Source organism: Neovison vison, chromosome 1 (genome assembly GCF_020171115.1).
Source record: "Neovison vison isolate M4711 chromosome 1, ASM_NN_V1, whole genome shotgun sequence".
NCBI lineage: Eukaryota > Metazoa > Chordata > Mammalia > Carnivora > Mustelidae > Neogale > Neogale vison.
The window spans coordinates 122,928,814-122,953,822 of record NC_058091.1 but is presented as its reverse complement, the minus strand read 5'-3'; the positions used below and the strand labels follow the sequence as shown (position 1 = coordinate 122,953,822).

General features: G+C 46.5%; 1 protein-coding gene across 4 annotated transcripts; it reads left to right on the top strand.

The window, feature by feature from the left end:
• Window positions 1-1,036: 1,036 nt before the first annotated feature.
• Window positions 1,037-18,495, top strand: ABCF1 (ATP binding cassette subfamily F member 1). Of its 4 annotated transcripts, none has more exons than XM_044257576.1 (25): window positions 1,038-1,177; window positions 7,344-7,390; window positions 7,808-7,897; window positions 8,018-8,144; window positions 8,294-8,331; window positions 8,418-8,525; window positions 9,569-9,643; window positions 9,730-9,846; window positions 11,545-11,646; window positions 12,014-12,136; window positions 12,556-12,656; window positions 12,750-12,835; window positions 13,135-13,274; window positions 13,360-13,508; window positions 13,790-13,873; window positions 14,061-14,185; window positions 14,601-14,713; window positions 14,847-15,018; window positions 15,161-15,235; window positions 15,328-15,398; window positions 16,890-16,922; window positions 17,006-17,174; window positions 17,351-17,415; window positions 17,503-17,575; window positions 17,718-18,495. In XM_044257576.1, the coding sequence occupies exons 1-25, from the start codon at window positions 1,105-1,107 to the stop codon at window positions 17,882-17,884; spliced, it is 2,523 nt and encodes an 840-aa protein (XP_044113511.1). In that variant the 5' UTR covers window positions 1,038-1,104; the 3' UTR covers window positions 17,885-18,495. The 4 variants fall into 4 exon arrangements, with proteins under 4 accessions (XP_044113521.1, XP_044113511.1, XP_044113501.1 ...); XM_044257566.1 differs by having other exon boundaries at window positions 8,015-8,144; XM_044257558.1 differs by having other exon boundaries at window positions 7,808-7,903; window positions 8,015-8,144.
• Window positions 18,496-25,009: the final 6,514 nt, after the last annotated feature.

Here is a 25,009-nt window from a genome sequence, read left to right as displayed (position 1 = left end):
AAAACAAGAGCTCAGTTTTGCACATAATAATTCGAGGTACTTATTAGAGATCTCAGAGAGGAAGTCCAAAAAGCAGTTGGTGCTTACGGCAGAAGTTGGGGTCAAGAAGAGGTATTTGGGAGATGTTCATCAGTTATGGATGGCATTTAAAGTCATGAGACGTAGGTGATAAATCTAGATAAGAATGTCAAAGAATGTGCCTCAATACATTTAGACTTAAAGGAGAGAAAGAGAGCTGCCACTGAAATGGAAGGGAAACCTGCAGAGAGCACAGTCCCTGAAAAACGCAAAGGATGTGGGAGCTACTGTGTGTCAAATGCTGCTGGGAGAGGAAGATAAGGACAGAGAATTGGCCCCCAGTCTGTTAGCCTTGGCAAGAATAGACTCAGATAATGGTATAGAGACAAGAGCATGATTATAATGGTTTAAGGGAAGAACAGGAGCTGAAAGAGTTATGGGAGCATCTACTCCCACGTCTATTGAGTGGTACAGTTAGAAGCAAGCCCAAATCTTGACTGTGGTGGTGGTTGTATATATATGCCAAAAGTTTGATCCAAGTGTACATTTTGCAGTTTATTCCCCGTCAATTTATTGTAGGTGCAGTTTATGTGTATCAATTGTACCTCAGAAAAACTGTTGGTCTCCCCCCGAATCCCAACAAAAATGAACCCAAGCTTCACCACACTGTTAGGGGACGGTTCGTCGTTTACAACTCTACACTTGAGGTCTTTGCACCACGCCTCTTTCTAAGTAGACAGACTGAGTCTTTCTGCTCCTAATCACTTAAAGAACAAAAACAAAGAAAAAAAGGATGCCTCTGTTCCTCCGTACTAGTCCGAAATTACTACGTTCAGTACTTAACCACGCAGCGTTGTGGAGTCACTAGCTCAGGATTCCCGGACGGTGGTCAGGGCATTGTTGACGTTGTGAGACGTCGGCCCCGCCCCGTCGCCGCAGGCACGCCCCGCGAAATGACTGCGAGGCGCGCACGTGCACCGCCGAAGGACAGGCTGGCAGTGGAGAGCCCGCCCCCATCGGGAGCCCACGCTACCGGAAGCGGAAATAGCACCCGGCGTCTCCAGAGTAGCTGTAACTGCCACCGCGATGCCGAAGGGACCCAAGCAGCAGCCGCCGGAACCCGAGTGGATCGGGGACGGAGAGAGTACGAGCCCCACAGGTGAGGCTGATGGGCAGGGAACCAACGAGAGAGGAAAGGGGAGAAGAGAGTGCGCATGTTTTAGGAAGGGGTCACGGGGTGTAAGCCTGATGGGCCGTGAGGGAGGCCACTGCGCATGCGTTTAATGGAGCTAGAAAGCTTTTACCCAGGCCGGAGCGAATTGGGTGGGAGCGGAAGAAAAAGTGCCGGGCTGTCGCGCAGGAGTTTCAGTGGGACTGGACAAGAGACAAGGAAAAGCATATGGCGCCGCGGGAGAGATGGGGAAAAATAAGAAAGCCCTCCTTCCCTTTTGAACACCTTCCCCACCATACTGTATTCTACATTCCTCAGGAATCTGTAAGCAGTGCTTCGATACCCCTGCCGCAGCGCGGTCGTACACGCACGCACATAGACCGCGCCACGCACCCACACCTCCTCGGGAGCGAGAGGATGACTCCCTCTTGAGCTCTTGCGTAATACACATTAGGCTCATCTGAAGCAAGAACGTGGTGTAGCTACTGGGTGTTGGAATGAGAGTTAAGGTGTACTTAAAAACCCAGAATGTTTGTTGAGCAGCTGCTTTTTATCACCGTATACACTGCTGAGGGGAGGGAGAAAAAAATACGAAGACATTCTCCCAAATTTGAAGGCACTTCAAGGGGAGAGAAAATAGTTAAAAAAAATAATTACATTTGGTACACAGTGTGACAGATTTTACAAGCATTCATTGGTTACTTCTTGTATACCTGGTACTGAGTAGAGAATTGGAAATGTAGAGATAAAAGATAAGAGTTGCCCCAGAGGGGCACCGAGTTTAATGGAGGGGAAAGCATTAATCAGAAAATAATTGACAGAGTGATGAATGTGCTTGAGAATACTAAGAGACTAGAGCAGAGAGGAGAAGCATCTATTCAGACAGATAGGGTAGGAATGTCAGCAAAGCCTCGCAGGAATATGTGGTAGCTGAGTTGATTCTGGAAGGATGAGTATGAGTTAGCCAGAGGAGGAGAATTTCAAGCAGAGGAAGAAGTTTGTGCAAAGGTAAAGACAGGTGAGGATGTCTGGTTCCCAGTATTGGGTGACTAATGTGATGGGGCTGGAAAGATGTTCAGGAGACAAATAATGGAAGATTTCTTACACTATTCCAAAGACCTCAATCCTGAGAACATTAGGGACGACTCATTGAAGTGCTTAAGGAGTAATCTGATCTGCTCATCCTGACAACACTGAGCAGTGGAGAATGGGTTGAATAGATCAAGATTGGAGGCAGGGTGACCATGTAAGAGGCTCTAGCGATGATCTAGGTGAAAAGCAATAAGAAAGTGAGCCAAGGCAGTGAAGACTAAAAGAGTTACTGAGGAGATGGCATTGAGCAGGTCTGAGAACTGACTGAAGGAAGAAGGATTAAGAATGACACTCCGGTAACTCAGTGAGTAGACTATTGCTTGAAATCAGGAGTGGGCTGTAGGATTGGGAGTGGGAAGAGGTAAAGTCAACTTTTGAATGCCAAGTTGGGGATTTCTGGGAATCTCCCCCCGCCCCCCAACCCTGGAATCTTTTAAGAGCATATGGCAGGAAGAGAGATCTTAGGCTAGAAGTAAAGACACAGGCGTGTTGTTGAAAGGCTGGATGCAGAAAAGTCTGCTAGGGAGAATATGCAGCCAAAAAAGGACAGAAGATAGGAGCCCGAGAGAACCTCAGCAGTTAAGGGAAGTAAGGGAAGGCGGCAGAAGAGATGAGACTGAAAAAGGTGAGCCATCAGAGAAACTGGAGGCAAACCAGAAGCAACAAGCCCTGAAATTAAGTAATGACAGGAAAGAAGTAAAAGGTTGAGGAGATGGTAGCATGGAATGTTGCAGAGAAGTCATTGCAAAATCAGGACTAAAAATACACTTTTTGGGGGCGCCTGGGTGGCTCAGTGGGTTAAGCCACTGCCTTTGGCTTAGGTCATGATCTCAGGGTCCTAAGAACGAGTCCCACGTGGGGCTCTCAGCTCAGCAGGAGCCTGCTTCCCTCTCCCTCTCTCTCTGCCTGCCTCTCTAACTACTTGTGATCTCTGTCAAATAAATAAATAAAACCTTTTTTTTTTTAAGATTTTATTTATTTATGTGACAGAGATTACAAGTAGGCAGAGAGGCAGGCAGAGAGAGAGGAAGGGAAGCAGGCTCCCTGCCAAGCAGAGATACCGACGTGGGGCTCGATCCCAGGACCCTGAGATCATGACCTGAGCCGAAGGCAGAGGCTTTAACCCACTGAGCCACCCAGGCGCCCCAATAAATAAAACCTTTAAAAAAAAAATACACTTTTTGGGTTGAGCACCTAAGGTGACAGTGGCAACTTCGGAAAAGGGTAGTAGTCCTTAGGAGATGATATCCAAACCGTTTTGAAGTATGTTTAAAAAGGAGTGGGAAATGAGGAAGCAGAGCTAGTGTGGACTACACTTTGGAGACTCAGTAAGGACAAGGGTAGCAAATGGTAATTGGGTGCAGAGATGCTGAGGTAAAGGGAAGTGTTGTATTAAGCTTTGGAGTTAGGAGCAGCTGAAGTGGTGAATTGAAGCTGTTGAGGAGAGGGGCACATGGGTGGCTCAGTGGGTTAAGCTGCTGCCTTCGGCTCAGGTCATGATCTCAGGGTCCTGGGATCAAGTCCCACATCGGGCTCTCTGCTCAGCAGGGAGCCTGCTTCCCTCTCTCTCTCTCTCTCTCTCTCTCTCTGCTTGCCTCTCTGCCTACTTGTGATCTATCTCTGTCAAATAAATAAGTAAAATCTTAAAAAAAAAAAAAAAAAAGGAGAGATGGAAATTCACTTTAGCCATACTTAGTTCTGTCCTGTTCCTTGGTGGTCATGCTTTTTCAGGAGGTTCAAAGTGATGTTCTAAATTCAAAGGATTTTTTAAAAAGATTTTATTTATTTATTTGACAGACAAAGATCACAAGTAGACAGAGAAGCAGGCGGGGAGTGGGGGGAAGCAGGCTCCCTGCTGAGCAGAGAGCCCATTGTGGGGCTCGGTCCCAGGACCCTGAGATCATGACCTGAGCCAAAGGCAGAGGCTTAACCCACTGAGCCAGGCACCCCTAAAATTCAAAAGAGATTTAAAGGAAGGAGAGATGATGTGATTGTATTAGTCCGTGGGGAGAAATTAGTATTTGGGACAAGACTCCTCAGTGTTACCAAGGTGAGCTGATCCTGCCTTTTCTTCCTTCTTCTATACTGCAGTGGGTCCTTAGTCTTAATGTTTTTAGGATTGGGGCACCTGGGTGGAGCAGTCGGTTAAGTGTCAGACTCTTGGTTTTGGCTCAAGTCATGATCTTAGGGTCCTAGGACTTCGGCTCAAGTCAGGGCGTCTGGGTGGTTCAGTTGGGTAAGCATCTGCCTTTAACTCAGGTCATGATCTAGGGTCCTGAGATTGAGCCCCATATAGGGCTCCCTGGTCAGCAGGGAGCCTGCTTCTCCCTCTCCCTCTGCCTGCTGCTCCCCCTACTTGTGCTCTCTCTCTCTCAAATAAATAAATAAAATCTTAAAAAAAAACAAACCAACAAAAGATTTTTTCTCTTTTTCCCTGTCTCTGTGCCCCTCGCCCCGCACTCTGTTTTTCTCGGATGAGTAAATAAAATCTTTTAAAGTAACACCAAAAAAATGTCTTAAGAGATTAAATTCTTTGGAATAGCATATAAAACCTTTCATTATTTCTTCTGCATATCTTTTCAACTCAGTCACATTACTCAGCTGATTTGGGGATCAAATTTTAAAATATGTTCTGGGGGTGCCTGGGTGGCTCTGTGGGTTAAAGCCTCTGCCTTCAGCTCCGGTCATGGTCTCGGGGTCCTGGGATCGAGCCCCACATCGGGCTCTCTGCTCAGCAGGGAGCCTGCTTCCTCCTCTCTCTCTGCCTGCCTCTGTGCCTGCTTGTGATCTCTGTCAAATAAAATCTTTTTAAAAAAATTCTTAAAATATGTTCTGGATGGAAGACACAGATTAAGCAAAGTCAGACTATGTATGCCTGGGGCTTAATCAGGGAGCAAGAAGTTAATGTCCAGAACCTAGGTGTGGGTAGGGATAAGGATATAACAGAAAAGATAGGATAGGACCCTTTTAATTTGCCAAGCCTTAAATTACTGAGATTATCCTTGGATAATTCCAGTTTTAAGCATATAGATACTTGGTAAAACTTCCCTGAATAATTGGTTACTACGGACTATGTGGAATTTTAGCCTAAAAATATTTAATGTGGGGAACCCCTGTTTGTCTCATTTGGTAGAGAATGTGACTGTTGACCTCAGGATCATGAGGTCAAGCCCCACATTGGGCATGGAATCTACCTTTAAGCCACCCAGGTGGCTCAGTTGTTGAGCGTCTGCCTTCAGCTCAGGGCACGATTCCAGGTCCTGGGATTGAGCCCCGAAGCCGGCTCCCTCCTCAGCAGGAAGCCTGTTTCTCCCTCTCTCACTCCCCCTGCTTGTGTTCTCTCTTTCGTTATGCTTCTCTCTGTCAAATAAATAAAATCTTTAAAAAAAAAGAAAGAAAAATACTTAATGTGGTGGGTAGCAGAAAGCCATTTATTTATTTATTTATTTGTTTGTTTATTTTAAGCTAACAATCCAGGAGTGCTTCTGGATAGATGGGTTGATTTAGAGGGGAACATGATGGTGGGGAGGCCTGGACAGGAAGAGAAATTCTAAGGCTGCTGGATGTATCCCAATCTAATAGGGCAGGGAGAGGAAGTTAGTTAGCCTTCAGGGAAGCAGGGTTGGATAGAAAGCAGGAGCTGAAATTTGTTCAGTCAGTCACGTTTTATATAGGACATCCCACTTTGTTCCAGGGGAACTCAAGCCAAACAGTCTGTCACGTGCTCTCTGGGATGAAAGACTGATGTACAAACAGTTAAATATAACGCAGTGTGATTTGAACTAGAATGTTATGTGAGCGGGGGCGCCTGGGTGGCTCATTGGGTTAAGCCACTGCCTTCGGTTCAGGTCATGATCTCGGAGTCCTGGGATCGAGCCCCGCATCGGGTTCTCTGCTCAGCGGGGAGCCTGCTTCCTCCCTCTCTTTGTTTGCCTCTCTGCCTGCTTGTAATCTCTGTCTGTCACATAAATAAATAAAATCTTTAAAAAAAAAAAAAGAATGTTATGTGAGCAGAGCAGGTGGGGCATAGACGCAGATATTCGTTTACTTACCAGAGAGCTCTGTTTATACAGTCTGTGCTTTTCTTTTTTTCAAGATTTTATTTATTTATTTATTCTACAGACAGAGATCACAAGTAGGCAGAGAGGAAGGCAGAGAGAGACGAAGGGAAGCAGACGCCCCACAGAGCAGAGAGCCCAATGTAGGGCTCGATTCCAGGACCCTGGGATCATGACCTGAGCCGAAGGCAGAGGCTTTAACTCACTGAGCCACCCAGGAACCCCCAGTCTGTGCTTTTCACAAATGACATATGGGAAACTGAATTTATCATATATATTTTTTTAAGATTTTATTTATTTGTCAGAGAGAGAGAGAGGGAGACCGAGCAAGCACAGGCATACAGAATGGCAGGCAAAGGCAGAGGGAGAAGCAGGCTCCCTGCCGAGCAAGGAGCCCGATGTGGGACTCGATCCCAGGACGGGGACGCTGGGATCATGACCTGAGCCAAAGGCAGCTGCTCAACCAACTGAGCCACCCACGCGTCCCTGAATTTATCATATTTTTGTCCTACTTTCCCCCTCATGGGTAACAAGGGTAGGGAGAAGGGACTTTCTCTTCCAGTATATCCTGAAGTAATAAATGGTACCACTAGTGCCACTAATTTTCCAAGTAACAATACAGGAGTCATTGGGGCACCTGGCTGGCTCAGTTGGTGTAGGACTCTTGATCTCGGGTTTGTGATCTTAAGCCCCACATTGAGTATAGAGATTAAAGAAAATCTTTAAAAAAACAAAAAAATACCGTCACCTCTGAATATTGTAACTACTTATACAGCTGGGAGCTCTTTCTTTACTATATGAATTCTACTTCTTCCTTCCACTGCCACTATGGCACCATTGTCTTTTGTGGGACAGTGGGACAGTGCAAATGCCTAGGGAATGATAGAAAATAGTAATGATAGAAAATAGTAAAACAGAGTGGAGCCAGTGAGAGCTTTGCAGGGAAGATTATGCTGCTTTGGAATTTGTAGATAAGCGTTCACAATGTCTGCTTAACCTTCTAGACAAAGTGGTGAAGAAGGGGAAGAAGGACAAAAAGACCAAAAAGACGGTGAGGAAATGAGGGTTGTGGGTAAGAAATGACCATGGGTGTTTCCAATCAAAATACAGCCACGTGGGCCACCTGGGTGGCTGAGTCAGTTACGTGTCTGCTTTCCGCTTGGGTTACAATCTCAGGGTCCTGGGGTCAAGCTCCACATCAGGATCCCTGCTCAACGGCGAATCTACTTCTCCCTCTCCCTCTATGATCTCTCTCATTTACATTCTCTCAAATAAATAAAATATTTTTAAAAAGAAAAATATGGCCATGTGTAGGAGGTGGGGGGTTCACGGGAGGAGGAAAGATGTTGTCAAGAGAGGAAGGAAGGTAAGGGTGGACTGGAGGGTCATTGGGCCTGTGTGTGGCAGAGGAGGGCTTGCTTGGTTGGTCTCTGAGACACATTAATCTATATCTTAACTACCTTTACAGTTCTTTGAGGAACTGTCTGTAGAAGATAAACAGGCTGGGGAAGAAGAGAAAGTGCTCAAGGAGAAGGAGCAGCAGCAACAGCAGCAGCAGGTTCAAGTATCGGGGTTCCATCCACCAACCCCTGTCCAGCCCATATTGGTTCACTCAGCCCATGGGAGATGCAGCAGGGGCCAGGGCTTCATTGTCTTACTCCTGCTTTCCTTTCAGCAGCCGAAAAAAAAACGAGACACCCGAAAAGGCCGGCGGAAGAAGGATGTGGGTGATGATGGAGAAGAGAAAGAGCTCATGGAGCGTCTTAAGAAGCTCTCAGTGCCAGCCAGTGATGAGGAAGATGAGGGTAAATGACCTGAGGGGAAATGGGTGCCCCAGAATCCTTTAGTTATGAATACTAAATGATAATAGTAAAGTGCCTCATTCCTTGATCTTCGACTGGGGAACCAGACATTATAATGTTTCCTACTTCATCCTCTCCCCTTTTCATTTCAGTCCCTGCCCCCATGCCCCGAGGAGGGAAGAAAACTAAGGTAAGCCATCTGTGTGGTAAGCCATCTGTGTCCCAGGGGGGAACCTTGACCATCCCACTGACTTCTCCTGCCCTTTCGTTCTCTAGGCTGGTAATGTTTTTGCAGCCCTGATTCAAGATCAGAGTGAGGATGAGGAGGAAGAAGAAAAACATCCTCCTAAGCCTGCCAAGCTAGAGAAGAATCGGATCAATAAGGTGAAAGTGGCAGCTCTCCTGGTCACTCCCACCCCATGGAGCACCTTCTGGCCATGGTGTGGTAATTCCCTTGCTTTTTAACCTGCTTTTATTTATTTAAATTTTCTTTTCTTTTTTTTAAGATTTTATTTTTATTTTATTATTTTTTTTTTTTAAGATTTTTATTTATTTATTTGGCAGAGAGACAGAGATCACAAGTAGGCAGAGAGGCAGGCAGAGAGAGAGAAGGAAGCAAGTTCCCTGCTGAGCAGGGAGCCCGATGCGGGGCTCGATCCCAGGACCCTGGGATCATGACCTGAGCTGAAGGCAGAGGCTTTAACACACTGGGCCACCCAGGCGCCCCTAAGATTTTATTTTTTTAATTTTTATTTATTTTTTAAATAGTTTTGTTTTAAGATTTTATTTATTTGATCTTTACATCCAATTTGGGGCTCAGACATAAAACCACAAGATCAAGAGTTGCATGCTCTACTGACTGAGCCAGCCAGGTGCCCTTGAAGCCTTTCTTAGTTTTTTATGCTTTAATGCCTTTTCCAAACTCACATCCATTATCTCCTCTTAAGATGTGCCCTCTTAGGGGCACCTCAGTCACTCAGTGGGTTAAGCCTTTACCTTCAGCTCAGATCAAGATCTCAGGGTTCTGGGATTGAGCTGGAAGGAAGAGCACATTGGGCTCTCAGCTCAGCTGGGAGCCTGCTTCCCCCTCTCTCTGCCTGCCTCTGTGCCTACTTGTGATCTCTTTTCTGTCAAATAAATAAATATAATCTTAAAAAAAAAAAAAAAAAGATGTGCGGTCTCAGAGCCCTCCAGTATTAGTGCCACCCCATCCGCATTGCTCACTCTCCTGATTCCCAATCCCTTAGCTTTACTAACATCATCTAGTTAGCCTTCCACTTTCATCTCATGAGGGAAGCTAGTGTTTTCCTTGATCTCATTTTCTCTTCAGCAGCACTGGGTTTAGTTAATTCCCAATTCTAGACTTCTTAGAAATACTTAGTAAACAACAAGGTAGTAAATTAATTTTCTATGTGTGTGTTCTCCAGGCTGTATCTGAGGAACAGCAGCCTGTGTTGAAGGGCAGAAAGGGAAAGGAAGAGAAGTCAAAGGGGAAGGCCAAGGTGAGGGAGTATTGGCAGGAGGAGGGTCCCCTGCTGGGTCTCAGGCATTAGAACATTTTCATCAGACCTATTGTCTTCACTGTTAGTCTCACAATAAGTCTGCTACTCTGGACAATGAAGAAGAGGAGGATGAAGAAGAAGAAATAACACAAGAAAAGGAACCACCCAGACAAGGGAAGGAGAAAGCCAAGAAGGCAGAGCCGGTATATATTTTGGTGTTGGGAGAAGATGGGCTGAGGTACTAGCATTCTGTGGCCCTTGGTTTGGGGAGGGGAGCAGAATCTGGGGTGGTGTTAAATACTACAGTTGACAAGCTTCTGTAAAGGGCCACAAAACAAATATTTTTGGCTTTACAGACTACATACAATCTCTGGTGCATATTCTTTTTTTTTTTTTTTTTTTTTTTTCCTTAATGATTTTATTTATTTATTTGACAGACAGAGATCACAAGTAGGCAGAGAGGCAAGCAGAGAGAAGGAGGAAGCAGGCTCCCTGCTGAGCAGACAGCCCGATGCGGGGTTCGATCCCAGCATCCTGAGATCATGACCCGACCCGAAGGTAGAGGCTTTAACCCACTGAGCCACCCAGGCACCCCAGCATATTCTTTTTTTAAAAACAACTCTTTGAAAATGTAAAACCATTCTTAGCTTGTGGGCCATATTAATCTAGGTATCAGGTAGGATTTGGCCTATGGCCCATTCATTGAGAGAGGAAAGGACCCTGGTGTTACCCTCAGATGATCTGGTTTTCTGGTTCTGGCAGTCACCAGCTATGTGACTTTTTTCCACCTCAAGAGGTCTCAGTTATCTGTATGATCTAGTGATTTCTTTTTTTTTTTTTTTTTTTAAGATTTTATTTATTTATTTGACAGAGAGAGATCACAAGTAGGCAGAGAGGCAGGCAGAGAGAAAGGGAAGCAGGCTCCCTGCCGAGCAGAGAGCCCGACGCGGAACTCGATCCCGGGACCCTGAGATCATGACCCAAGCCGAAGGCAGCAGCCTAACCCACTGAGCCACCCAGGCGCCCCTGATCTAGTGATTTCTGAGGTCCCTGCACTTGTAGGACTTTCTGATTCTGGATCCACTTTAGATTTCTCAGTGCTGGGGCACCTGGATGGCTCAGTTGTTAGGCATTAGGCGTCTGCCTTCAGCTCAGGTCATGATCCTAGGGTTCTGGGATCAAGCCCCACGTCAGGCTCTCTGCTTGGCGGGAAGCCTGCTTCTCCCTCTTCCGCTTGTGGTTCCTTTCTCGCTGTGTCTGTGTCAAATAAATAAATAAAATCTTTTTTAAAAAAAAGATTTCTGAGTGCTGTATGTTAGGGTTTCTGGACATTTTTTTTTGCTTGTTAGCATGTAAGACAGAGCAGCTCATTTGATAGGTGAAGAAAAGAACCAGTTTCATTTATTCCCCCCCCACCCCGCAGTGGTATGTGTTGTTATATCTGTGGGTGTGTAGAATTGTTATATTTGGGTGCCTAGGTGGCTCAAGCCTTTGGCTCAGGTCCTGATCCCGGGATCCTGGGATCGAGCCCCACATCGGGCTGCCTGTTTGGCAGGAAGCGTGATTCTTCCTCTCCCTCTGCTGCTCCCCTGCTTATGTTCCCTTTCTCGCTGTGTCTCTGTCAAATAAATAAAATCTTAAAAAAAAAAAAAAGAAGAAGAATTGTTATATTTTATGCATTCACATTCATACCACTTGTCTTACACAATTCCTGGCAGCAGAAGTGGCTAAAGGACTCCAGGTAGCCCAGGGGTGTGTATGAGAGAGTGATAGGACCCACCAAGATATTTCAGGACTCTGGGTGGAGCAGGAATGAATTGATTGGGGGACTGGGTAAATGACAGTAAATCTGAGTTCAGGAAGGAGTCTCTTGTTTTTTCATCATCCCCTGGTTCTCACAGGGTTCAGAGGAAGAAGGAGAGGAGGAAGAGGAAGGGGAGTCTAAGGCTGATGATCCTTATGTACACCTTAGCAAAAAGGAGAAGAAAAAGCTAAAGAAACAGGTAAGACCTTGGTCAAAGTTAGGAGCATTTGATTTTTTTAAATATTTCAATGAGCGGGGTGGTGCATCTGGCTGGCTCAGTTTTTAGAGCATGTGACTCTTGATCGTGGGGTTGTAACTTCAACCCCCACACTGGGCACAGAGATTACTTAAAACCTTTAAAAAACTATTTTCATATAGGGGACATCTGAATTAGGAGGGCAGGAAAAGAGAGCTTTGGGGGTTATTGCAAGAAAAATGGAGTCAGGAAAGAAGTGTGTATACTGTTCGCTTTTTGTGTGTGTGTGTGTGTGTCTGATGACATGGCTGTGTTGTGACAGGTAACTGGCATACAGTGACCTCATATCTGGTTTTTCCTTCCTTCTCAGATGGAGTATGAGCGCCAGGTGGCTTCATTAAAAGCAGCCAATGCTGCTGAAAATGATTTCTCCGTGTCCCAAGCAGAGGTGTCCTCCCGCCAAGCTATGTTAGAAAATGCATCTGACATTAAGGTATGGTCTGAGGGGACCCTCAAACCATTTTGTTCAGGGAAGTGCCACCCTTCCCTGAGCAGTCGTGGCAGCCAAGGAAGTAAGGTACGAGTGGCATAGTCCACTGGAAGAAAACTTGGAGGCGTGTTCCATACCTTGAGTTCTGTCAACTTCAGCAAGAAAATAGGAAAACCAACAGAAGCAGAGGAGTCTGCTTTACCCTTGGGGGTAAAGTAAGGTGGGATGAGGTAGACTGGCTTAGAATTTGGGAGACTCCTGTTCAAAGTAGTGGGCAGGAAGGAGACCAGTGTGAAAAGAGGGTCACGTTGGAGTTGTCTGTCAGAGACTTCCTAGCAGGGAGAAGGTTGCAGCTGCTGTGTGAGAGAGGGGCTCTCATATACCTATTATTTCCTCTGCCACTGTTTTCCTGATAACTGCAGCTGGAGAAGTTCAGCATCTCGGCCCATGGCAAGGAGTTATTTGTCAACGCAGACCTGTACATTGTAGCTGGCCGCCGCTACGGGCTAGTAGGACCGAATGGGTGAGGAGAGGGGCTGAAGTTGTAAAGGGGAAGGGGCTGGAAGGAAGAAGATTTTTCAGGGGTGGCCTGGTCCCAATAGTTTTCATTCCCCAGCAAGGGCAAGACCACTCTCCTTAAGCACATCGCCAACCGGGCCTTGAGCATCCCTCCCAACATCGACGTGCTGCTGTGTGAGCAGGGTGAGGCCAGTGGCGGGATGGGTTTGTGGGGAGATGAAACGGGTCTAAGGGGGTGGGCAGTTGGGGTAGAAGAGTCAACCACAAAGAGAAGAAATTAGAGTTATGGAGTGGGAAATGTTGTGGGGGTAGAGTGGGGACAGGGAGATGGATGCTAAGGAGAGGAGGGAGTAGAGAATATTTTATTTGAAACAAGTACAAAGTATTGAGCAAGGTCAGGCCAACCAGAAATAGAGCTGAAGGGAAAAAGGAATGGGAGTCTTGGCTCTCCTGGCGACCTGTCTGTTCTCGCCCCTGCCCAGAGGTGGTAGCAGATGAGACACCAGCCGTGCAGGCTGTTCTTCGAGCTGACACCAAGCGATTGAAGCTGTTGGAAGAGGAGCGACAGCTCCAGGGACAGTTGGAGCAGGGAGACGACACAGCTGCTGAGAGGCTAGAGAAGGTAGAGGATATGGCGCAAGGGACACGGGCTAAGCCTTGGAGGTTCCTGGAACCTTCAGACATGTGTCCTCTCCTCCCTCCTCCAGGTGTATGAGGAATTACGGGCGACCGGGGCAGCAGCTGCAGAGGCCAAAGCCCGGCGGATCTTGGCTGGTCTGGGCTTCGACCCTGAAATGCAGAATCGGCCCACACAGAAATTCTCAGGGGGCTGGCGCATGCGTGTCTCCCTGGCCAGGTGGGCCACCCACTTCACTACCCTCCCTCTTCTAGCCTCCATCCAGCTTGTTCTGTGGCTAGTAGGGAGTTTCGAGGCTTCCTGCTTCCTCCCATATCGTCTGCATTGTCAGACTGAAGATCTTTCCTCCCTACCTGGTGGTACATTTTCATTGACATCTCCTGCACAGGAGCTTCTCTGACGAGAGATTGGAAAGTAGTTTTCACCTATCAGAGGCTTCTGTGGGGTTTTCTGAGCAAAGATCTACCCCTGATCCTACGTTCTGCCACCCTACCCCCTAGGGCGCTGTTCATGGAGCCCACACTGCTGATGTTGGATGAGCCCACTAACCATCTGGACCTCAATGCTGTCATCTGGCTCAATAAGTGCGTCACCCACCATTACAGTCTTTGCATCATTGGTTCCCATTATGTCCTTATTTCTAGCTGTTTACACCCTGTCTTTACAGCCTAGCACTTCCTCTTGTCCTCCCTTTTTTCATTGTCTGCTTCCTCTGACTTAACCCTAACCTCTGACCATGGTGACATGTCCATACTCTTTTCTAAAACTCAGCTACCTCCAGGGCTGGCGGAAGACATTGCTCATCGTCTCCCATGACCAGGGCTTCCTGGATGATGTCTGCACTGATATTATCCATCTCGATGCCCAGCGGCTCCATTACTATCGGGGCAATTACAGTAAGTAGGATCATTTGTAGGGGGAGGAAGGAGATGAGGCCTAAGAAAAGGCCTCAGAGGGACACCTGGGTGGCTCAGTTGGTTAAGCGGCTGCCTTCGGCTCAGGTCACGATCCCAGCGTCCTGGGATCGAGTCCCACATTGGGCTCCTTGCTCAGCAGGGAGCTTCTCCCTCTGCCTCTGCCTGCCATTCTGTCTGCCTGTGCTCACTCTCTCTCCCTGACAAATAAATAAATAATCTTTAAAAAAAAAAAAAAGGAAAGAAAGAAAGAAAAGAAAAGGCCTCAGAGCAAGGACCCAGTAATGTTAAGCTAAGTCTTCAGAGTCCAGACAGTGATGCCCACCAACTGGTCCTGCTTGTCCCTCTGCTGGGGAGATAGATAACCGTTGATGCCCGTCCTCCTGTTCTGCTGCAGTGACCTTCAAGAAGATGTATCAGCAGAAGCAGAAAGAACTACTGAAGCAGTATGAGAAGCAGGAGAAAAAGCTGAAGGAGCTAAAGGCAGGTGGCAAGTCCACCAAGCAGGCGGTGAGCACCTGGGGATCTCCCTGGCCTGGGGGGCGCTTGCTTCTCTCAGTACAGAGAAAGAGGGGGCTCTCTAGGACACTGCCCTTCATTTCATATGAAAGGTGTGGATTTCTCCTTTTCCCTTTCTCTCCAGGAGAAGCAAACAAAGGAAGCCCTGACTCGAAAGCAGCAGAAATGCCGGAGGAAAAACCAGGATGAGGAATCGCAAGAGGCTCCGGAGCTCCTGAAGCGCCCCAAGGAGTACACCGTGCGCTTCACTTTCCCTAACCCCCCGCCTCTCAGTCCTCCTGTGCTGGGTCTGCATGGTGAGCGTGCCAGACCCTGGCGGCATGGGGCGGAACCATGTGCACCCCACATCCTCCACCCAGCATGGGATCCATTGGCCAGGACAGGACCTTCAGGGTGACTCTGAAAAGGAAGTAAATCACTTCTTTTCCTGGTTCTCAGGTGTCACGTTTGGTTATGAGGGGCAGAAACCACTCTTCAAGAATCTGGATTTTGGCATTGACATGGACTCAAGGAGTGAGTTGGTGTCAAGTGCTTGGGGATGGGGAACTAGACTGTGAGGGACAGTTCCTGGGGACCTCTTTAACTACCTGTCTTTGTCCTTACAGTCTGCATTGTGGGCCCTAACGGCGTGGGGAAGAGCACCCTGCTCCTGCTGCTGACGGGCAAGCTCACACCAGTAAGTCGTGGAGCCAGGACAGGGGAAGGGGACAAGGGTGGCAAGACAGCTCTTCACCAGATGCTAGAATCAAGGAGTCCCTTTCTGTGCTGGCGATTTTAATATGGAACGCATCACAGATGACTCATTGTCCTAAGAGGTGCTCAAGAAAGTAGAAGTAGAGGAGAACACTGTAGATCAGTTTGGGGAGGAGAGCCAGGAGAAGAGGGGTTAGACTGGGGGTACCCTTCCCCTGTCTGTGTTTTGGTTATATAAGATATGTAAGTTCATTGTATAAATTGCATAAGTCAGAGAAAAATCTAGAGATTTATTAATTTTGATGGATTGCTTTTTCTTTTTTCTCTGCAAATGTGCGTATGTTGTTTTTTTTTTTGTTTGTTTGTTTTTAACAAAAATGGGCTCTCGGATTTTTTTTTTTTTTAATATTTATTTATTTATTTGACAAAGAGAGATCACAAGTAGGCAGAGAGGCAGGCAGAGAGAGAGGAAGGGAAGCAGGCTCCCTGCCGAGCAGAGAGCCCGATGCGGGACTCTATCCCAGGACCCTGAGATCATGACCTGAGCCTAAGGCAGCGGCTTAACACACTGAGCCACTCAGGCGCCCCCTCTCGGATTGTTTTTACAGCTAGTTCTTTCAGATAATGTACATCAAGCCTTTTTTCCTTGCCAGTAGTTATCTGCGTCTTCTATGGGTTAGCTATGATTTATTTGATATCCGTCACTTTGATCATTTCTGGTTTTTCATTGGAGGTCAGTTGTATAGTAAACATTCTTACTGTATGTGTTCCTGAATGCAGCATTTTTTTACGATGTGTTCCTAAGAATTGCTTTGGGACTTTTACAACACACTGCCGTACAATGCTATACATTGGTTGTAGCCCTCTTTATTCTCTCCAGGAAAGTGTTGAGAAGGGCCCTTTTCTTCACACCACCACAAGGTGTTTTTATTTATTTTTTTTTTTTAAAAGATTTTATTTATTTATTTGACAGAGATCACAAGTAGGCAGAGAGGCAGGCAGAGCGGGGCGGGGGGCGGGGGGAGCAGGCTCCCTGCTCGATCCCAGGACCCTGAGATCATGACTTGAGCAAAAGGCAGAGGCCCAACCCACTGAGCCACCCAGGCATCCGGTGTTCTTAGATCCTCTCACAAACTTGTCTCTTAACCCCCATCTGAGGCTGAAAAAGGTGCCATTGGTAGGTATTGCTGGGTGGGAAGGGGGTATTCTTTGGTTGTGGTCAGTCCCCTTCTGGTTCTGAATCTGTGCTTTGTGTCTCCCTTCTTTATTCTCCTTTCACTCCCCTTTGGCTCTGTACTCTTTCCTTTCCCAGGTGTGCTGTTGTCACATTAGGGAGAACATTCAGGTTCCCTTTCCTGCATGGACTTATTCCTAGCCCAATTCTGGTTTCCGTCTCCCCTACAGAAAAGTTGGAATATGGAGTGGCAGCACCTCTCCCTTTTTCCTTATCTTCCCACTTGTGTTTTCCTTGCAGACTCGTGGAGAAATGAGAAAGAACCATCGGCTGGTAAGTTGGCTTTGGGAATTTGGATATAAAGAGTTTGATAGAAAAAGTATGATTTTTACAGACCACCTCTTTCTCTTGGGCAGAAAATTGGCTTCTTCAACCAGCAGTATGCAGAGCAGCTGCGAATGGAGGAGACGCCCACTGAATACCTACAGCGGGGCTTCAACCTGCCTTACCAGGATGCCCGGAAGTGCCTGGGCCGCTTTGGCCTTGAGAGTCACGCCCACACCATCCAGATCTGCAAACTCTCTGGTACCACTGTGGGGGGTTGGGAAGGTGTCCTCTTCCATTTTCACACTTCCTGACTGTACCTAGAGTCAGAAGAGAAGAGGGGCTAGGACTTTAGGAATCTGCATGCACACAGTCAGCTTACATTCAGAAACATAAAGCAGTGAAGTGTCATGGTTCTCCTCTTTCCTTTGCTATAGGTGGGCAAAAAGCCAGAGTTGTTTTTGCTGAGCTGGCCTGTCGGGAGCCTGATGTCCTCATCCTGGTGAGTGGAAGTGGACTGCGGGAGGGGCCAAAGGTGGCAGTAATGAAAGGAATTGTAACGCTTGGTCACGGAATGTCTCCTCCATAGGACGAACCGACCAATAACTTGGACATTGAGTCTATTGATGCTCTTGGGGAAGCCATCAATGAATACAAGGGCGGTAAGTTGGCTCAGGGTGCGCCCTCCTCCTTTCCTTGGGGACCAGGCTGTAGTGTCCCTTGGCCAGGGCTCTCTTTTTACAGGTTCTGAGTCTGCTCTGCCCCCTTCTTCCCTGCCTTTCACTCCCTCATCTTTTTTCAAAGCTGTGATTGTCGTCAGCCATGATGCCAGACTCATCACGGAAACCAACTGCCAACTGTGGGTGGTGGAGGAGCAGAGTGTTAGCCAGATCGATGGTGACTTCGAGGACTATAAACGGGAAGTGTTGGAGGCCCTGGGTGAAGTCATGGTCAACAGACCCCGAGAGTGAGTTTTCCTTCCTGGAAGTCTCCTGAAAGACAAGCTTGCGTGGCCTAGAAGTCTCTTACTGGCTCCCTCTCTCCACTTGGACACCTCCCTCTGGTCTGCAGCTGACCCAGCAGCTACTCAGGCACGGGAATGTGGACCATGACCTTGACGTGACCAGGGTACCACTTTGATTGACTCCTTTTCTCTGAAAGACCAGTGTGTTTCAGTTTTCTTCAGAGAACTAAGCTGGCCTTATCTTTGACATCCCTCCATATACACAGAGGTGACCGTCATTGTTGTGGGCTCCATCCAGCCAAGCTTAAGTGGCCAGACTCTTTTATCATTAAGAACAGAGCTTCTGGTCCATCTGAAATCTTCAGGCTCAGCTGGTCTCCTGGTCTTTGAGTGGTGCTGCTCATTTCTGGTGGATTTAATGATGACTTACTGATATAAACAGCTGTTGAAGCTCAGTGCTAGAGGCAAGTTCTAAGGCCTGTACTATTACCCAGTCCGGGGTCCAGTACCTGCAGTCGCTTGTTGAGTTGGGGACTTGAGGGCAGGAAAGAATTGCCACTCAACTTGAATCTCCCTTTACAAGGGGAGAAATAAAGGAAAGGAGTTGTTGCCACCCTATTACTCTTTGGAGATATGTGCAAGTTGGGACTGTTCTCAGTTTTTATTTGCTTTTTTCCATTTGCTAGCAGCATCCATTATCCACTCTTCACTAATACTGATGGCTGTAACTTGCAGTCTTAATGCATTTTGGATGGTACTTACTGGTTGAGGGGCCTCGCTGCCTTCCTCCAGCCCTTCAGACAGGAAGGAAAAGGTTCATCCCTTCCATCTGGGACTCTTAGTTGGGCCTGTCACTGTGGCAGAGTACCGATCCTCTCAAAAGTTCCTAAGTCAGCCATCATGTATAGCACCGTGGGGTATACAAAAGGAAAAGGGGTGCCTAGGTGGCTTAGTCAGTTGAGTGTCCAGTAAAAGGTTAATTGCCAAATGTATGGTAGGTACTCTAGATTCTCTGCTTTGCCATATGCTCATAGAAGGGGAAGATTATCCAGAACTTGATTATTTGACTGAGAGGATCACTTCAGGGTGGGCCTTTTAAAAAAGAAGAAGAATTTGAATAATGAGAGAATAGGGAGCCATGTTTGGACTCTAGGAAAAGAGCAGACCAGAGGCCTACAAAGACGAAAAAACTATTTTGGGAGTTAATGAGAAAGCATGGCTTGTGTGGCCATTTTTCTTACTAGAGTTATATTGGGGAGGTAGATTTGGGAAGTAACCAGTGGTGAGTGGTTGGTGGTTCAGGTGGTGGTATGACTGTAGAGCATGTGGTGTGGAGCCCATAACTTGTTGCAAGTGCGGTAACCAAGTGCTTAAGTAGGGTGTGGGAGGGATGGGTTGGGAAGGAAAAGACAGGAAGAGGTGCGGGAGTTGGGAAGAATTCTAGAAGAGAATGATCTGATGTGTCCAGTTCTAGAGGGAACATGAGAAACTGTTTGGTCAAGACTTACTGAGTGTGGACACCTATTTTGGGAAACCTTTTTTTTTTTTTTAAAGATTTATTTATTTATTTGACAGATCACAAGCAGGCAGAGAGGCAGGCAGGGGAGGGGGGGACGCAGGCTCCCTGCTGAGCAGAGAGCCCGATGTGGAGCGCGATCCCAGGACCCTGAGACCATGACCCGAGCTGAAAGCAGAGACTTTAACCCATTGCACCCCCAGGTGCCCCAGGAAACTATTTTTTGACCAAGTGAATAAATAACAGTTGGTCTGAAGTACAGATTTTATACTGGAGGTACAAGTTTGATGTGGAGATAGTGTTATTAGGAAACATCTCAAATTAGGAAACCATCCCCCATAATGGAATTTGAGGGGAAAAAGATAAGGGTTTTGAACCAAGCCCTTGAGTAAGATGTTTCATGTAAAGTAATTTCCACAATTCCGTGAAGTAAATATGTCACAGAAAGTGGGAGTGAGGGTTCAAACTAATGGCATGATGTTGGAACAGGATACTTCACCTCTTGGTACCTGTTTCCTCATCTGTAAAATGAAGATGATAAAAAATACCTACCTCAGAGGTTGTGAAGGGAGTAGATATGTAATTCTTTTGTAAAGTGCTTTAAATTTTTGCTTTTGTTACATGTTTCATGCAACACTCTACCTTAATATTTTCAGTTCAATAGTCTAGATGGTATGTAAAATATGTTGGAATGTTATTTATAAAGTGAATGCCAAAATTTTGCATTTCATTTTTTTTTTAAGATTTTATTTATTTATTTGACAGCGATCACAAGTAGGCAGAGAGGCAGGCAGAGAGGGGAAAGCAGGCTCCCTGCTGAGCAGACAGCCTGATGCAGGGCTTGATCCCAGGACTCCAAAATCATGACCTGAGCCAAAGGCTGAGGCTTAACCCACTGAGCCACCCAGGTGCCCCTCAGTTTTTTTATCTAATTTCACTGCAAGCACTTCACATGCTGCAAAACAGCTTCTGTCTGTGGACACAAATAGCACCTTTTCCTTCAATATACATACTTAGTGGAACTATTAATAATGCACTTAAATATGGGTAAAAGGTTGCCTCTTCTCCAAAAGAAAAACAGCATAGAAATTAAATGCAAAAAGAAGGGGTGCCTGGGTGGCTCAGTTGTTAAGCCCCTGCCTTTGGCTCAGGTCATGATCCCAGGGTCCTGTGATCAAGCCTGCATCAGGCTCCCTGCTTGGCGGAAAGCCTGCTTCCCCCCCGCCCCCCCCCACTTGTGTTCTCTCTCTCACTATGTGTGTCTCTCAAATAAATAAATAAATGCAAAAAGAAAAAAGGGGTGCCTAGGTGGCTTAGTCAATTGAGTGTCCAGCTCCTGATTTTAGCTCAGGTTGTGATCTTAGGGTTGTGAGATTGAGCCCAGCTTTGGGCTCCTTACTCAGCATAGTTGGCTTAGGATTCTTTCTTTCCCTCTGCCCATCCTCCTGCTTGTGTATGCACACAGGAGTGCACTCTTTTGCTCTTTCTCAAATCTTTTAAAAACACACAGTTGGGGGCACCTGGGTGGCTTAGTGGGTTAAAGCCTCTGCCTTCAGCTCAGGTCATGATCTCAGGGTCTTGGGATCGAATTCCACATGGGACTCTCTGCTCAGCGGGGAGCCTGCTTCTCTCTCTCTCTCTGCCTGACTCTCTGCCTTCTTGTGATCTCTGTCAAATAAAATAAAATCTTTAAAAATACAAAATAAAAAAATAAAAACACACAGTTTACATGGTACAGTATATATGGGTAACCCAAAGCCTGGAAAATGGAATTTCATTAACAGAATTAAATTTTTTATTCCTAAACAAGTTTTGCTATCTTTAAATCATGGACTAAGGTACATAATAATAACCATAGAAATGTTTTTGAGGGGCGCCTGGGTGACTCAGTGGGTTAAAGCCTCTGCCTTCAGCTCTGGTCATGATCCCAGGGTCCATTGGGCTCTCTGCTGAGCGGGGATCCTGCTTTCCCCTCTCTCTCTGCCTGCCTCTCTGCCTACTTGTGGTCTCTGTCAAATAAATAAATTAAAAAAAAAATGTTTTTGAAAAGCAGAGATTCTCCTGCACACTTTCCTAATGATGACTCAGGACAGTGACCTGCCCATAGTGACCCACCTTCAACAGAGAGGGTGTTGCTGATATGATGGCCCTTGTTTTGTTTTGTTTTTATGATGGTCCTTGTTTATCTGACTCCAGTATCCTGGACCTTTTCTCTTTGTGTAAAATGTGGAGAGGGTGACCAAAGCATGAGTCCTGGAGGGGCTTGAGAGCCAGAATAGCACTGTGTTTTAGGAACACACAGGGTTCTAGGAAATAGTGCTACAACTGGAAAAGTGAAAACTAGTAAAAGAGTCCTGTAGCCATACAGCACTCAAAGGAGGCCTGGGAGTGTCTGAAATTGCCATTGTGTGGCCAGTACTAAATGCAACAACAGAGACGCTTGAACTAGCTATTCTAGGATAGTGGCTTTCAAAGTGTCCCAGGCTAGCAGCATGAGCATCACCTGGGAGTCTGTTAGTGCAGATAGGCACTATGGTGCCTTTAGAGCATGCCAAAGGAAACATGGCGCTAGGAAAGTAGGGGGTCATCTTTAAGTCACGTGAATAAGGAAGATGTCTCAGTAACACTAAAGCCAAGCCTTGAAGGTGGTGAAGGAACTAAGGGAGTGGGGAAAGAAGAGCCCTAGGGAAGAAACCATAGTGTGCAGAGCCCCTGAACCTGGGAAGAGCTTGACATAGCCAAGATATGTGGCTCGAACTTAAGTAGGGGCCAGGGCACTCTGGGCCTGTAAGCCTTGATGGGGTGGGGATACAGTTTGAAGAGCAATGGGAGGCCATTTCTCGCAGTGGTGAGAATTGATCTGTTTTCATTTTTACAGAGTTGTTACAGTTGCTGTGTAGAGGACACAGGAGATAAGAGAAGGGTTGGGCCTTGGAAAAGGGCTACTCTTCTCTAAGAAAGATAATGTAGACTCAGGTATTTTCAGGTGAAGGGGAAGTGGTGCTTACATTGATGGGGTTCACTTAGGAGTTTTGGTGCCAGTCAAGATTTAGGAATTGCCAAGCAGCAATAAGTGTTGAGTTGGTACTTGCAATTTGTACTGAGCCAAGACGGTAGGATTTCATAGTTTTGCAACATTAGGTTTACTGCCCAAGAGTAGGAATGTGAAAACTAGAACAATGGTGATCCAGAATTGGAGATGTAACTGGTGTGTCTGGGGAGGGATTGACAGAATGTTTATAACAGAAAGGGTATTTGGGGTGCAAGGAGGATGGGAGCAGAAAAGACCAGCTGAAATGGAGAGAAATGCCTATGGGGACTTGGTGAAGGTGTGGAAATGGGTCAGTGGCTGAAATGTAGGATGATCAGCCTTGTCAAAAAAAAAAAGTAACAGGTTACTTTGGATTTTCATGGAGAATTTGAAAGAAAAATGGCTGAACTCATTTTTAAATTAAAATAGAAAAAACTTTGAGTTGTCTCTAAAGATTCTTGTGGCCTGATGCCAGAGATAGAAACACAAGTCAGAAAATGACCCACTAGGTCATTGACATGTTTGTTCATTTTTTCTCCTTGAACTGGGTACTAGTTATTTTTTTAAAAGATTTTATTTATTTATTTGACAGATCACAAGGAGGCAGAGAGGCAGGCAAAGAGAGAGAAGCAGGCTCCTTGCTGAGCAGAGAGCCCGATGCGGGACTTGATCTCAGGACCCTGAGATCATGACCTGAGCCGAAGGCAGCAGCTTAACCCACTGAGCCACCGGTACTAGTTATTTTTAAAAAAAACTTTTCTTAAACTTTAAGTAATCTCTACCCCTGTTGTAGGGTTCCAGCTCACAATCCCAAGCTCCAGAGTCACATCTTCCACTGACAGAGCCAGCCACTACTTCATTCATACTTTACCTCTTAGTTTGGCCCATATGTTAGGGGCTCTTCTCAGGTCCTAAGTGCACAGAGCTGCTATAGGCAGACTGAGCATAGTCTGGGTGGGCTGGGCGAAGGGAAAATAAAAATAGCTCCGTTGGCCTTGCTAAATGTAAATGAGGCCTGTGAAATTTAGGTGGTTATGGCCCTCCTGTGGCCACTCCTGGAAGAAGCAGCCAAGAAACTTGGGTTCTAGGGCAGTGTGTTTTGAGTGTTTTCCAGATCAGCAGCAGCAACATGTGGGAACTTCTTAGAAATGCAGAATCTCAGGATCCATCCCAACTACTGAATCAGAAAATGTGCTGGATGCCATTCCTCAGGTCTTTTAAGAAGCCTCTCAGATGATTCTGATATTAGGTTGAAAACTGTTCTTTTTAAAAAAAATTTTTAAAGATTTTATTTATTTGGGAGAGTGCGAAAAAGCACGAGAGGGGAGGTCAGAGGGAGAAGCAGACTCTGTGGAGCTGGGAGCCCAATGCAGGACTCATTCCCAGGACTCCAGGATCACGATCTGAGCCAAAGACAGTTGCTTAACCAACTGAGCCACCCAGGCACCCTAAATGTTTTTAAGTAGGCCCAACATAGGGCTCCAACTCATGACCCTGAGATCAGGAGTCTCACATGCTCTACCAATCCTGCCAGGTGCCCCCAAATGAGCTGTTTGTAGTTTTTTTTTCCTAATCTCTACACCCAACATGAGGCTCAAAACTCTGAGCTAGCCAAATGCCCCCGAAGACCACTCTTCTTAATCCATGCCCTATAGCCCCATCTTACCAAAAATGCACTATCCTAATTTCTATTTTCAAGAATAGCAGAAATTCCTATTTGAAGTTAATCCTATCCCTCTATGTTCTGATCTCCAAAACCTGTCTCCAAGACCTTACTCCATCAACAAAACCCTCAATACCTGTCCTTAAGAATTCAACATCACCAGGGGTGCCTGGGTGGCTCAGTGGATTAAAGCCTCTGCCTTCAGCTCAGGTCGTGATCCCAGGGTCCTGGGATCGAGCCCAGCATCAGGCTCTCTGCTCGGCAGGGAGCCTGCTTCCTCCTCCCTCTCTGCCTGCCTCCTTGTGATCTCTAGCTGTCAAATAAAATAAATAAAATTTAAAAAAAAATTCAATATCACCAGGTGGTAGGCCTACTGACATCTGCTTTGCAGAGCCACTTTTTAGGGAAAAGCAGCTGCTCTTAAAAGGAGCCATCAGTTTAAAAAAAAAAAGGGAGCCATCAGTTTTTCCCTCTCCCATAACTGCTCTTGGGAGTTTTCCTCCTTCCACCCACCCACACTTTACTCCTTCCCTAGGCAAATCCATAGGGATGGTAGGGTCAACTAGGGGTGAAGTGAATGTCCACACATACCGACAGCAGCTCCAGCAGCTCCGGCAATGTGAAAAGCAGTTTGCCTAGGTCCCAAGGCTTGCTCAAAGAATGTTGGCCCATGGGATTTACTTTGTACCTGTGGTCTTTTATGTTCAAAATATTCTTTCAGGGGCACCTGGGTGGCTTAGTGGGTTAAAGCTTCTGCCTTCAGCTCAGGTCATAATCTCAGGGTCCTGGGATGGAGCCCCTGTATCGGGCTCTCTGCTCAGCGGAGAGCCTTCCTCCTCCTCTCTCCCTCTTTGCCTCTCTGCCTACTTGTGATCTCTATCAAATAAAATCTTAAAAAATTCTTTCACCAGTATTTCACTCA